The 14,504-nt window shown below is 42.4% G+C and overlaps 1 protein-coding gene across 4 annotated transcripts in view; it reads right to left on the reverse strand.

The window, feature by feature from the left end:
- Positions 1 to 2,017: 2,017 nt before the first annotated feature.
- The window catches only part of ALKBH8 (alkB homolog 8, tRNA methyltransferase), a 57,816-nt gene continuing 45,329 nt past the window's right edge, over positions 2,018 to 14,504 (reverse strand). For all 4 annotated transcript variants that reach the window (XM_064170971.1, XM_064170978.1, XM_064170987.1 and 1 more), the window contains 2 exons: positions 4,874 to 5,023; positions 2,018 to 2,771 (listed from right to left, as the gene is read on the reverse strand). In XM_064170971.1, the coding sequence (XP_064027041.1) occupies positions 2,202 to 2,771; positions 4,874 to 5,023 (720 nt within the window). In that variant the 3' untranslated portion in view covers positions 2,018 to 2,201. The remainder of the gene's footprint in view (positions 2,772 to 4,873; positions 5,024 to 14,504) is intronic.

Genomic DNA, 14,504 nt, shown 5'->3' on the forward strand with positions numbered 1-14,504 from the left:
CTCAGTGCTTTACAGGTTTCATTTGATGTCTGCCCCCAGGATAACATCATTCTGCATTCAGCTTTAAGCCCACAAGCACTCTGAAATGCTTGGTCAGGGCATGACATTGCAACACATGAGCAGGCAGGTCTGTGTGATGCAGGGTCAGGTGGAGCAGCCTGGCGGTCCCCGGACAGAAGGCTGAGAACAAGAGGAACAGTAACTTGCAAAGCAAACGGCCACCTCTGGTCATACTGCCAGATGTTTGCCTGCATATGACCAGAGCTAAACCATGGGGTTAGTGCAGAGCAGAAATCCTCACCTCTCTACTCTGGGTGCACAGAGGCACTTTGAGGATGAGTGGGACATGGGGGAGGACTGTCACAAGTAGGCATTAACATTCACAGCATAGGTCATACCCACATGGAGCTCCACTTTCCCTTTATCTTCCAGACTGCAAAAAATAAATATTTACATATTTGTTGTTTACATAAGGCCAAAAAAGGAATGGAATTATTATGAAAACCACTGCACTGTGAAACCTGTAACACTTAAATCCAACTGTTGACCTTAAAGAGTTAGAGCTCATTAGATTTCCAGGAGGTAAAAAGCAAGTACTGCAGAGGGCAGCTGTGGTGGTACGTAATTCTGTGTTGTTATGAGCTTCACAATAGACCTCTGCAACACGTTTTGTTAACATCTACCTACTGTCCTCCTCATCTTCTCCTTCACCACTTGATTCCTTTCCAAGCATCTGAAGAGACCGACAGACTTTAATCAAAGAAATATTTCATACCATTTTCAGGCCTCGGAGGATGTCAGAGTTCTTTCAACTCTTCTAATGTCTTTGAAGAGCTGATGTGCTCCTGGGACTCTCCTCTGGCTCTCAGACACCAGGAATGCTGAGAAGACTTCTTTAGTAACAAGCTACATATTGCACGTTCCTAGCTGGTGCTCACCACACCAGAACTTCTTTCCAGAACCGAGACCAGATGAGACCCTTCACCATCAGGCTGTCTGGGATAAAGAGTGGCACATTCTGCTCTGGGTCAGGGTGAAACAGATGGGAAACACTGCCGTGATTTAGCTAAAAGCAGCTGGCTGAAAGCAACAGCTCACAGTAGGAATACTAATGGCAGTCGAAGGCTAATAGCAAAGTCTGACTCTCAGACACCCCAGGTGCTTCATCCTAGACTTGGTGGGAAGTGGGAATTTGACCTCTTCATCTATAAAGCAGTTAAGAAATTATGTTAATCAGCCTTGGTAGTAAAGATATGCTTAATGCTACACACCAGACACTGCCTCTGCCTGGGAAGGGGAGCTAAGCAGAAGGGCACAGAACCCGAGAAAACCACTTTCTTATGTGAAGTCTTCATTCAACTGCTTAGGGTTTATGCCTGCTTGGTGCATTGGAGTTTTTTAGGGGGTTGCTTATTTATCTTTTTTTTTTTAGGGTCATCTGTCACATCACACCTAGAGTCCTGGTGCTATAGGCACAGAGCCTTGTGCTCACACGAAGGCAAGCATTTAGCAGAGCTGGTCAGGGTAATCCAGCTGGGTAACCTCACACCCCAGAGAATCTTTCAGACAACACTACAATGAAGAGCTAGAGAAACCTAGGGAGTGGCAGTATAAACTGCGGGCACCTGAGGGTGAATGAAAAGAAAGTTCTGTGACATTCCCACTGTCTTTTCAGTTCCCCTTGAGAAATAAAAATCCAAACTGAAAGAGATCTGTGACTCTTAGACACCAAACCAGGCAGGACCAAACCAGGCATTTTGACCCCTCAGCTAATCTGCTTCACATACCATTCATTCCCTCCTGCCAGATAGTTTTATACAGCAAACAGCTTTGCCTTTCCTGCCCAGAGCTCCATTCCAACTAGCTGTGGGCTGCAGGGAAGCCACTACACCAGCACAAACTGGTGCAACAAAACGGAGAATCAGGTCCTTTGTAGAGCATTGGCCGTGTTGGTTTTCATGGCCAGTATTTTCCCATTTAATTCTCTTCCCTGTGTAAAATAAACACTCTGCAGAGGCTGTATACGAGTTTGGCCATTGTTTTGTAAACACATACATAGTGCTAATTACTGTTGCTGACTCAATAAACAATCTTTACTCTTTTCTTTCAAATGAGATAATAGCTGCAGCTTGCATTCAAAATACCTTTCACAATGTAAAAATCAAACAATACACCAGAAATAGTGGAGCAAACACCACAGACTATAACTTTTCTAGAATCACACACCAGTTTCCTTGATCATAGTAACTCTTTTGAACTCTCACACAATCCAAGGATCTGCATGCTGCTTCCAGTTCACCTTCACAGAATACATGATAATAGCGGTGGAAAACAGGGCTGAGTTCTTGTGATCCCTTGGAGCCAGGTGGTAACAGCACTTTATCTATTTTTTCCTCCTTCTGCTTAGTGCAGCCTTTCAGGTGCCAGGGAACCAGCAAATCTTGAGTGTGAAAGGAGGTTCTGTTAGTGTGAACAGGCAGTCTAGAGTCTGCTACTGGTTTGGCATCACAGCCTTTGTCCTTTGAGTCACTAAGGACTTGTCTAGAACAGGCCAAGTCTTGGCTGCTGCTATCAGGCATTTGATCACTAAGTGGTCTCTGAGACATGTCAGTACTGATTTGCTCCTCTTTGTCTTTACTACCATTCTTTTCCTTAAGGTATTTAGACTTCTGGTTTTTGTATGTCTGTTCCATTGCCCAGACATAAATGAGAGCTGTTCCACCAGGTCTTAGAAGGCGAGCTAGTTCACGGATAGCAGCCAGTCTCCTCTCCTATAAAAGAAAAGCAAAAATACAAAGCTAGCACATGAACAGAAAGACAGGTGTATGGAATGACAGCAATTCCTCCTTACTGTCCCTCCCTGCATACAATAGAAGTCAGAGATTTTTTTCCACTGCTTGCTCTCATTCATTATATTATCCATCACTACGTGCAAACCAAGGCATTTTCCTAAACACAATTTTCAGTGAAACACAATTTCTTCACCAAAAGGGTTGTCAAGCTGCCCAGGGAGTCACCATCCCTGGAGGTATTTAAAAGACATGTAGATGTCTTTGTCAAGTGACAAAAGACATGTAGATGTCAAGTGGCGTTCCTCAGCAGTCAGTGCTGGGACCACTGCTGTTTAACACCTTTGTCAGTGTTATGGACAGAGGAATCAAGTGCATCCTCAGCAAGTTTACAGATGACACCAAGCTGTGTGGCACAGTTGACTTGCTAGAGGGCAGAGATACCACCTAGAGGGACCTGGACAGGCTGGAAAGGTGGGCCCAGGCCAATCTCATGACATTTACCAAGGCCAAGTGTAAGGCCCTGTACCTGGGTTGGCACAATCCCAAGCACAGATACAGGCTGGGTGGCGAATGGCTGGAGAACAGCCCTGAGAAAAAGGACTTGGGGGCCGGGGTTGATGAAAAGCTCAACATGAGCCAGCAGTGTGCGTGTGCAGCCCAGACATCCAATCGTGTCCTGAGCTGCATCAAGAGAAGCATGGCCAGCAGGGCAATGGAGGGGATTCTCTTCCTTTATTCTGTTCTCATCAGACCCCACTCAGAGTACTGTGTACAGTTCTGGAGCCCTCAACACAAGAAGGACATCAAACTGTTGGAGCAAGTCCAGATGAGGGCCATGAAGATGATCAGAGGGCTGGAGCACCTCTGCCATAGAGAAGAGAAGGCTTTGAGGAGACCTTATAATGCTTTCCAGTATCTGAAGGGGGCCTACAGGAAGGCTGTGGAGTGACTATTGACAAGGTCTTGTAATGACAGGACAAGGCGTAATGGGTTTAAACTGAAAGAGGGGAGATTCAAACTAGATGTTAGGAAAGGGTTCTTTACAGTGAGGGTGGAGAAACACAGGCACAGGTTGCCCAGGGAGACTCTGGATGCTCCCTCCCTGGAGGTGTTGAAGGCTGGATTGGATGAGGCATTGAGCAATCAGTTCTAGTGGGAGGTGTCCCTGCCTATGGCAGGGGGTTTGGAACTGGATGATCTTTGATGTCACTTCCAACCTAAATCATTCTATGCAGCACTCAGGGACATGATTTATTGGTGGACTTAGGAGTGTTTATAGTTTGGTTCGATGATCTTAAAGGTCTTTTTCCAATCTAAATGACTCTCTGATTCTCTTTCTATCTGAAAATGTTGGACATATCAGTCCATCTGCAAATGACACACACCTCTTCAATGAGATTGTTCAGCATCTAAAATCCCATATTCAAATATCTACCATACCTGATTGATAAACGACTTAAACCTGCAACTGAAGGAGTCAAATATATGGCTCAAACACAGGTCCTCTGACCATTCAAAGATATCTCAGCCTTCTCCAACACTACTTCTTACTTTTTTATATTTGGTTCAGAAATATTTGCTCTGTTTCTGGCATGAACAGACCAGGGGGCCCCATCTAAGATTACAGCTCCACGGTCTAGAAGCTTGGTACAATCACAGAGTTCCTGCCAGGATAAGTTTACACAGCCTAGAGATACAGCAGACTCATGAGTAGCATCCCTGTCATTTAGAAATGAACAATGAAGACACAGAGGGAAAAAAATATGAGATCTGCTCAAGATGCAAGCTGAAAAAATAACATATCTCTTGACTTTCAAAGCTGAGTCCTCTTCTACAGTGTCATTAAGTGTAAGCAGATAAAAAATGAAACACAAACACCTAGATTAAAGTGCCAGGAGGAGCAGGGGCATCTGATAAACAGAGGGAGAATGTGAAGAGAAAGTCTAAGAAGTGGCAGCAGCACAACAGCTTTGGTCTGCTCTGATAACTGCTTACACTGAATATAAGCCTTCAATTTCTCCCCATTTTGTTCTTTCCTTCATGAGCAACACAACAGTAGAGAGGAGCAGAGAGAGACTTACTGTTGTTGAGAAATGGTGGATTACAGCAATGGAGATGCAGGCATCACAAGAACCGCTGCGGATTGGCACTGACAAGGCATCACAGACAAAAGCCTGGAAATTTTTTTCACCACAAATATCCACCAGGTTTCTGCTGCGATCACAGCCAACCTATAACAGAAAGTGATTCATTAGGCTTTTCGTGAGTGGATAATTACAAAACTGGAAATGATTTTCACTTGATGCTTACAGTAATAGTATCATCATAATCTCCTACTGAGGCAATACATTTCAGTTTAAAAGAAAAACAAGAGGAAAATAGCCTTAAACAGGAGGAATGTATGTTCCTAGGCATAGACAGAAAAACTTTGATGCTTATTGTGATGGTTTGGGGGTTACCCCGCCCCTCCCACACTTTGTATTTGCCCCAGCTAACTCAGACGGCCTCTGGGAATATAGATGAAGCAATTTATTTACAGCTAGCAGAATTTACAAGCAGCTATTTACAATATTTACAGTTATATACAATTATATACAGAAATATACAAAGGATAAACAATACAAAAGCACAACTCCCCTCCCAGAAACCTGAGTCCCCAGGAGGGGCTCTCAAACCACCCCAACACCTCCCCCCGGCCCTCTCAACCTTACCCCAGTTCTCAGGAAGAAGAGAGGTGCAGCCAAGAGGTTAGGGAGCAAGGTTAGTAGGAGCAGGGTTAATGAGATGTGACCAGGTCTAAGGCCAAAGCAAGAGTGAGAGACAAAATGGAGAAAAAGTCTTTCTTCTTCCCAGAGTTCTCAGCGTAACTGTGAGAGAAGTTGACATCAATTGTTTTGATTTCACTGCCTGTTATCTAGTTCTGTTACCAAAACATTCTAGCTTGCTTCAAACTAGCACACTTATTTAAAATAAAGATAGCAGATTGAGTATTAGACAGCTCATTATAGCACCTTGATTTTCAACCAGCTTAAGACAGAAGAGGTTTCAATCTAACTTTTCCTTTAAAAATGGCTTTTAAGTATCTTGAAGCCAGCAAAACGAGAAATGGCCACATCTCAGTATTTTGCTTTCAATGGCTATTTGTACCCAAAAATATTTGAAGCAGACAGATACTGAACTCACAGCAGCTGAATCTGTAAATGAGAACCTGGTGACTTTGGTGGTATGATAAAAGTATGTCACAAAGCTTCATTAATCACACAGGTTTCATCACCTCAGTACAACTAAGAAAATGCTCAGCTACAGCCTTCTTTGCCCTTGGTAACACAGCCCACAGAAAATTAATTTTCCAAGGTTCTGTACAGTCCAAATGAAGTGAACCCTAGGAACCATTTCTGGACACCTTATAAAATGTTTCTGTTTTTCCTCTTTGAACCTTGCTCAGTGCCCAGGTCAGAGACGGCAAGAAAAAGCATCTAGAAGACGTCTTTTACACGCTTGCACAAAACCAATAAAACCAGAAAGATGCTTATTAAAGAACAAACTGAGGCATGCAGCACCCTCATTTTCATGTGTACCATACACTGCATACTCAAGCCAGAGCCACACTACCAAGTCACACATCAAACTCAGCTTGCATAAAAATATTACATTTATTTTTTTGTTCTCAATGCTCAGCAACAAGAAGATAACAACGAATGGATTCAGAACACTAAATAATTACTGTTAACAGTATTTAATTGCATTTGACACAGAAAGAATACTAAACCATCTTTGATGCAATAAGAAAAGCAAATAACTTGTTCTGCTTAATCAAACTGGAGACAACAGTACTTTTAGAATTTAAAACCTCTTTTGCCATGATTAATGAAAATGTATTTATTTTCCATTATAATTTTCAACTTCAACAAGGGGACACAGCCTCAAGTTGTGCCAGGGGAGGTATAGGCTGGATATTAGGAAGAAGTTCTTCACAGAGAGAGTGATTTCCCATTGGAATGGGCTGCCCAGGGAGGTGGTGGAGGCACCGTCCCTGGGGGTCTTCAAGAAAAGACTGGATGAGGCACTTAGTGCCATGGTCTAGTTGATTGGTTAGGGCTGGGTACTAGGTTGGACTGGATGATCTTGGAGATCTCTTCCAACCTGGTTGATTCTATGATTCTATCAGTTCAAATAATTTTAGCTTTCAATCTACTATCACAATTTTGAAGAAAACTAGAATTGTGTTCGTCGTTACTCCTGAAAGCTTCCAAGTAAACTGCTTTCTAGTCAGGTCCATGACTTTTGGTCTAAAATAAATGAAATGGCTGTGAAAATGCCAACCTGACAAACCAAGATAATCCTCCACAAAAACAGTGCTGTGAATATGTACATATTTTCCTGCCAATTAGCTCTACACAGTCCTGAAAAGATGAATCCTAGCATTCCTTCCCATTTATTCCTTGGCCTCATCTCTGCATTTACTCAGTGCATGAAGCACTGACTGAATAGTGTTACTTATGAACACAAAAAAAAAGAAACTCTTGTTTACTTGGAAGTAAACATAAATCCCCATAATTTCACACTGGGAGCCAACTGAAGTGTCTTTAAATTACTCTCATCATGGAATGGATTTAGCAGACAACCTGCGTGTTAGAGATTCTACGCCTCATTACCAGTGCCTTCATCGACTTTTGCAATTAAGACATTAGCATGCGGTATTTAATAAAACTCAAAGGACCAAATTCACTGCTGGCAGAAAGAGGGAGAGTACTTGTAACTTCCACTGACAACAAGCTTTCCCAAAAAGAATTGCCTTGGCCCTGCACTTTAGGAAAAGCAGGCTGGATAATGGAACTCAATCCTCCCTCCCAAAATGACCTTGAAAAGGACTACACTGTATGCTGATGAAATCCAATGAACTGGGAATGCGAACAAAGGCCTGAGTGCCAGAATGTGAAGTCTCATTTGCATCTAAATTGTATCAAATAATTACAAAGTCAAGCTTGCTTCTATTGTCATACTTATTAAAGCAAATCTACATTCAAGGCAAAAAAAGTCTGTTTCGCAATGAAAACGGGTATCTTGAAATAGATCACTTTGAGGGCACAGAAAATTGGTGTATTAGGCTAAAAATTTACATGACTATGATGGTTTGGGAGTTACCCACCCCCACACACAATGAACCCCCCCAGACTAGACTCAGCTGGCTGGAAGTTAAAGAATGAAGCGCTATATATATATATGCTTGTAAATTGTGCTAAGCTGTAAATATACACACACACATACAGTTATATACAAGTTAAAAGCAATACAGAAACACAATACCCTGCCCAGAAATCAGATAGCCAGGAGGGCTCCCAACCCAAACGTCCTCCACCCACTCTCCCCTCTGTCCCTCCCTTCAGAAATAGCCAGATCAAACCACATATATCTCATGTGATATATCTGGAGAGATCTGAAGTGAGATGTCAAAAAAAGACAACAAGGAGGTTAGAGGAAAAAAGGTTAGGTCGGATTAAAGAGCTAAGGCAGAGGCAACCACAGAGACCAGACTGCTAGAAAGAAGGAAAAGAACTGAGACCTGAGAAGGGAGCATCACAACTTTTTATTAGTTGTGTTTCTCAGCAGAAAAACGAGGGATATAAGTAACTCTTGTGTTTCTTTCTTCTCACAGCTAAGGATTTGATTTCTCTCAAGAAAATATTCTAATTAGCCTCATAGCAGCACAATGGCTTGAAAGGTAAACATTACAATAGGTGCTATGCATATACACATAAAGGCTGGACACAGAGTCACCACAGATATGGCTGGTGCTGAAGCCAAGCAAATTTAGCATCCTTACTAGAATTATCTCTGCATGGTATTTTACAAGAATCATAATCAGCACATTCCTGCACGTTCTAGCTTACAGGGAACATGCATTCAAACACCAAAATAGGGTGGCTTTAACAGCTTAGAAAAGAACAAGCTAGCAAAAAGCACTAATTTCATTGGTGCAATGTCAACCTACAACTGGAAAATAAACCTGTGATTCTTTATGAGTACAGAAAAAAAGGGACAGAGACCCCAAACCCAACTTTGCTCAATTCTGTTACTAACTAATTTCTACATTCTGAAGCACAGAGAAGCTTTGATGTGATGAAGCTTCATTTATGGAAAACAGTTCAAAGGAATGCTTAAATTTTAAATGGGTTTATTTTTCTCTAATTAAATATGTAATCATAACATCAAAAAAAAAAAAAAAACCCAAACTCACAACATAATTGGAATGCTTTAACTTTTGCAGTTCATATCTCTAGTTTTGATGATCAGCACAGGATATTGTCCTTGCTCACATCTCTTCCAGAAGAGTGAAGAAAAACAGGTCAATTAATTCAGTGGTAGAAAAGAGAATCTAGTGCATCTCTCAGGGACCGACATTCTTAAGGGTTCCTATCACTCTGACAGACTTCTCAAGCATTTCTTATACCTGTTTTTCCCAGTTTTTCAAACCAAGTACCTTGCCCCCAACTCCCTCCAGTTTGCCATATATACCTCAAATGCACAGCTGACTATTCAACTGACTCCACCTTTTAGTGGAGTGCACTCTCAGTAAGTTGTTCTACATCTTTAAAATATTTACCCAAAGGATACTGGCTTCTCAGATTTTATTCCAGACTACCATTCCCAGAACCCTGCCTTTCACAGGATCACAGGATATTAGGGGATGGAAGGGACCCAAGGAGATCATCTAGTCCAACCCCCCTGTGCTAGTTTGAAGCAGGGTAGAATGCTTTGGTGAGAGAAAATAGATCATAGGCTGTGAAAGGAAAACGATGGTGATGTCTGCTCCCCTCAGAATCTTGCTGAAGAAGAAACGAAAACATTAGATAACACTCTCGCCATTTTGTGGCACTCTGCTTTGGGCTTCTGACTGAGCTGCATCTCCCTAACCTCACCATCCACTCACCTTTGTTTCATAACCTCTTGGCTGAACCTCTATTCTTCTTAAGGACTGGGGTAAGGTTGAGAGGGGCAGGGGGAAGGTGCAGGGTGGTTGAGAGCCCCTCCTGGGGACTCAGGTTTCTGGGAGGGGAGTTGTGTTTCTGCATTACTTTTACCTTGTATATTTCTGTCTATAACTGTATGTACTGTAAATATCTGCTTGTATGTTGTGCTAGCTGTAAATATAAGCTTCATTTATATTCCCAGAGCCGGCTGAGCCTAGTCTGGGTGATTTCTAAAGTGTGGGGGGGCGGGGTACACCCAAACCATCACACCCCCTCCAACCCTTTTTTCACCATTCTCTGTGATGTGGACAGTGGCTCACAAGAGCCCCAGAACAGCTAATGACACCTACATACTGGGGCTCAGAATCCACTCGCATTTTTAACAGGGATTTCAGGTGCTGATTTTCACTGTGTCTGTTTAAACACTAATTGCATCCAACTCTCATTTTAATCCAGGAAATGTTGTATTAGTAACTGCAACTGGAACCCCAGCAAACACAGAAAGAGGCAAAAGTGAGCTGCCTTTCTAGCACATAGCACCCTTCTTTAGGGCATGCTGGGTAATGCAAACCTTTAGACTAAGGGAAGTATTGCAAAAGACTAACATAAAGGAGGGTAAGGGAAGGGGAAAATACATCTGACCAACACCTGTGATTTGTCTGAGTTTGCAGCAGCTCTGTACTAGCTTCTTGGGAATGGGATAACAGACTGATATGCTATCTCACTCCTTCATGATAGCAGGTAGCTCCACCATTTCAACCAGTTTCATAAAATCTACCTCATGCAGTGGTTTGGAACAGATCACCAAGGGGCAAAATAAATAAATGGCTTGCTTTGTAATGGTGCTGCAAATCTGCAAGAGATAAATTCTCTTGTAAGCTTAAATAAAGATGGGTGAAGTCAGGTTGATGTTGCCTCCCTTTATATATTTCCTTTCTACATAACCTCATTAAAACTAACTACTTGGTAGAAGTAGTTTAAGTATCTGGAAACCTGATTGACTCAGCACATTAGAAAGTGATCAAGAAAACTACACCTAATTCTGAGATCCAGCTGCCACACAGAATTATGTGGCTCCCTGGAGAAACACCTCAGCTATAACTAATAGCACAAGAGCCTCAAGAAACCAAATTACATTCCAGCAAACACACACACGCACGTAGAAAAAGAGACACCAGCACAGCCACAGCAAGACAGACAAATCTCCTTGCTCCTGTCGGTCTGAGCCAGGTCTTTAGCATTCTCTTCACGTAGTGTTTTGGTCTTCTGTTGCATACAGTCAGGGCGTCTGTGGAAAAAGTGCTATGTCTACAACGTGGAGTTCATTTCTCAATGACAGAGACAGAACCAAGCAGAGCAATTCAGTGCTCATTCTGGTTTTGTGCTGCTGATGACTTCTGGGCTGCCTTCTCAGGTCTCACATCATTTTAATGACTCCCATTCTTTGTGAGAAAGGGCAGGAAAGATTTCTCTGCCTCACCCCCTGACTGCTATACCTGGTATACCTTTACCAGTTCTTTTCCTTCCTGCTTTTATCTATTACTACTAAGACCTTTGGATAGGAACCTGTTCTGAATTAACACAGACTCAGTGCAACTAAAACTCACCCCCCATTATGCAACTATACCACCCCAAATATTCACATTTTCTCTTCCCCACACCCTGGCAAAAATTAAACTTAAACACAGTTTCAGTGGGTCCCAGTCTGGGACACTAACGCAGGAAAAAATGTGGCACTTGGTGCCATGGTCTAGCCTTGGGCACTGTGGTAAAGGGTTGGACTTGATGATCTGTGAGGTCTCTTCCAACCTTGGTGATACTGTGATACTGTGATACTGTGAAAGAGAGATGTGGATCTCACAGGAAAAAGGTTTCTTAGAAGGTCATGTGAAATATGAGCTACGTTACTGATTACCTTTGAAAGACACAGTACAAAAAAATGCAATGCCTATATTAAAGCAAACCTTCTGAGCTCCTGCTTTTCCATCACTTTCTTCCTAAAATCAGTATTCTGGCAGAGATTAATTGCTTTATATATAAAGAAAAAAATATCTACCCAATAACATTTCCAATTGTTTCTAACTGGACTTTTGACTAGCTTTATCAGTTCAATCAAAAATGTAAGCCCCTAGGCTGAAAAGTTTCAGTGACTTTCACTCACACCCTAGTCGTATAACGATGCCGAACATTTACACGCCACCACAACTACCTGAACACTGGAAACAATGCCTCAAGATTCAAATCAAGAAAGCAGTGCTGCTACCTAAAGTACCCTATCTAAAATCATACAGTAAACTTTAGAGCACACTGCCTTGTCTCAGGTTTTCTGTACTTCTGAGTTCAAACACTCCAAGCTACGTAGTTGAACTAACGGTTCAACCCCTAAGTAAGTCCTAATTTCACAGCTTTATTGGCTCTTTCCCAACAGAATCTTTGCCAGCCATATCCTAGGCAGGTCAAGGGAGGTGATTCTGTCATTCTACTCCACTCTGGTGAGGCCCCATCTGGAGTGCTACATCCAGTTGAGGCCCCCAGAGTATCACAGTATCACAGTATCACCAAGGTTGGAAGAGACCTCACAGATCATCAAGTCCAACCCTTTACCACAGTGCCCAAGGCTAGACCATGGCACCAAGTGCCACATCCAACCTTGCCTTGAACTGCCCCAGGGACGACGACTCCACCACCTCCCCACACAGAACTGTTGGAGATGGTCCAGAGAAGGGCCACATAAATGATCAGAGGGAATGGAAACCTCTCCTGCTAACAGCCTGAGAGAACTGGGTTTGGTCAGCCTGGAGAAGGTTCTAGAGAGCTTATAACAGTCTTCCATTACCTAAAGGAGGTATACAAGAAAGCTGGAAAGGCACCTTTTACAAGGACACATAGTGGCAGGAAAGGAGTAATGGCTTTAAACTGAAAGAGATCGGATTTAGAACAGGTAGTAGGAAGAAGCTCTTCACTGCACGGGTGGTGAGACACTGGAACAGATTGTGCAGAGAGGCTGCAGATGCCCCCTTCCTGGAAGTGTTCAAGGTCAGACTGGATGAGGCTTTGCACAATCTGGTCTAGTGGAAATTACTCCTTCCTATGTCAGGGGGACGGGAACTAGACAAATTTTAATACTGCTTCCAACTCATGATTCTAAGACCTAAGACAAGAGCTTCAGTGTACTATGCATAAATACTTAGCAAGTCACAGCAATTGTTCTGAAGGAAAGGTTGCAGCAATTGATTAAGTATCTGCCTGGATTTTATGCCACAAACTCAGTAAAACAAGAGAGGAAACTGGTGCTCTGCATCTGGAGAGCATTCCCCATACCCCAAAAATGCACTTGATATATGAAGCATATTCTGTAACACCTCAGCCTTGGCTCCATGCTCAGCCAGTTAAATGGAAGTAAAACAGTGTGAGAAACAGCCCTGTCTAATCAGACCATTCTGCTGAGCCCAAATAAGAATCCAGGAGGGAAGAAAAAAAAGACAAAGAAAAAGAAAACAAGCAAAAAGAGAGCAGAAAAGGCTGCTTCTTTCTCCCTTAGATAAAAACCACGGTTGAATAGGCTGATTCACCCAACACAGTCACTATATCAAGAAGAGTGGCCACCAGCGATAATACTGATACATTGCCGACACTTATTCTACAGTAATTCCTAGTACGGCAAGAAAACAGAGGTTGAATCCCAGTAAGGAATATACAAATACTCATTTCACATTAATGAACATGTGAGTACTGACTGCCCATAGATCAGAATCCACAAAATAAACCCCCCCTGGCATCTACCCATTCTGCAATCACAGATACAGCAAAGTATAGAAAGCAGCACCTTGTTTCAAATAATAGCCATTACCAGCTGCTTTACAGGAAGATGCACCAAAACAAAAAAATAACATCAGGACAGTCCACTCTCTAAACACTTGACCATCAGAAAAAAAGTCTACCTAAACCCTTTCTACTACACTTTCCTCCAGGCCTAGCTTGCATTACTTATGAACAAAGTGATTTTGTGTCTTGTAGAAGAATCTGGCCTGATCCTCATGACTGCTATGCAGTGCTTGGCTCTCTCACATTTTGTGACTTTAAGTTGCATCTGATAAATGGCACCAAATGTGCCCAGAGTATCTTGTTTTCTCTGAAGAAGACAGTTTGCTGCAGTTTAACCTGCTCTTAAACCACTTTGGATCACCTAACTGTCCTCACTAGCAGCAACTACTCATATCCATGCCAGGTAATCCAAGCAATGCTAACAGATAACTCTTCATTGCTACAGAATGACATCCACCACAGTCCTATTTTCCTTTGTGTCCAAATCGGTGTAAGACCACATAGTTCCTCTCACCTATGACAAGGTAGTTATTTTAGTCTCTTTGAGATATATTGTACTTTTTGGTTTTTAAGCTGTAAATACAATACGCACTGTTTGTTCTTCTACCACACTTTGGCTGACGCATGTAAATAAATATAGCAGAAAGAAGGAGTCACATCCATCCTCTTGAGACTCTGTGCTGCCTTGCAGATGAAAACAAGCAAATGCCAAGTGTAGAGTCTAGTTCCAGCCAAGAACAACTAGCTGTCACCAGGATAAAATAAAATGTCAAGGAAGGTCAACCAAATGAAGCAACTGTCTCAACTGTTTCTTTAAAAGTTTCCTCCTTTTCACTGTTATTTTTCACGTTTTGAATTTGTCCTGCAGGCACATACAAACTGAGGCAACTCGTCAAGTAACAATGAGAGACTGGCT

Source organism: Pogoniulus pusillus, chromosome 3, assembly GCF_015220805.1.
Source record: "Pogoniulus pusillus isolate bPogPus1 chromosome 3, bPogPus1.pri, whole genome shotgun sequence".
NCBI classification, from domain to species: Eukaryota; Metazoa; Chordata; class Aves; order Piciformes; family Lybiidae; genus Pogoniulus; species Pogoniulus pusillus.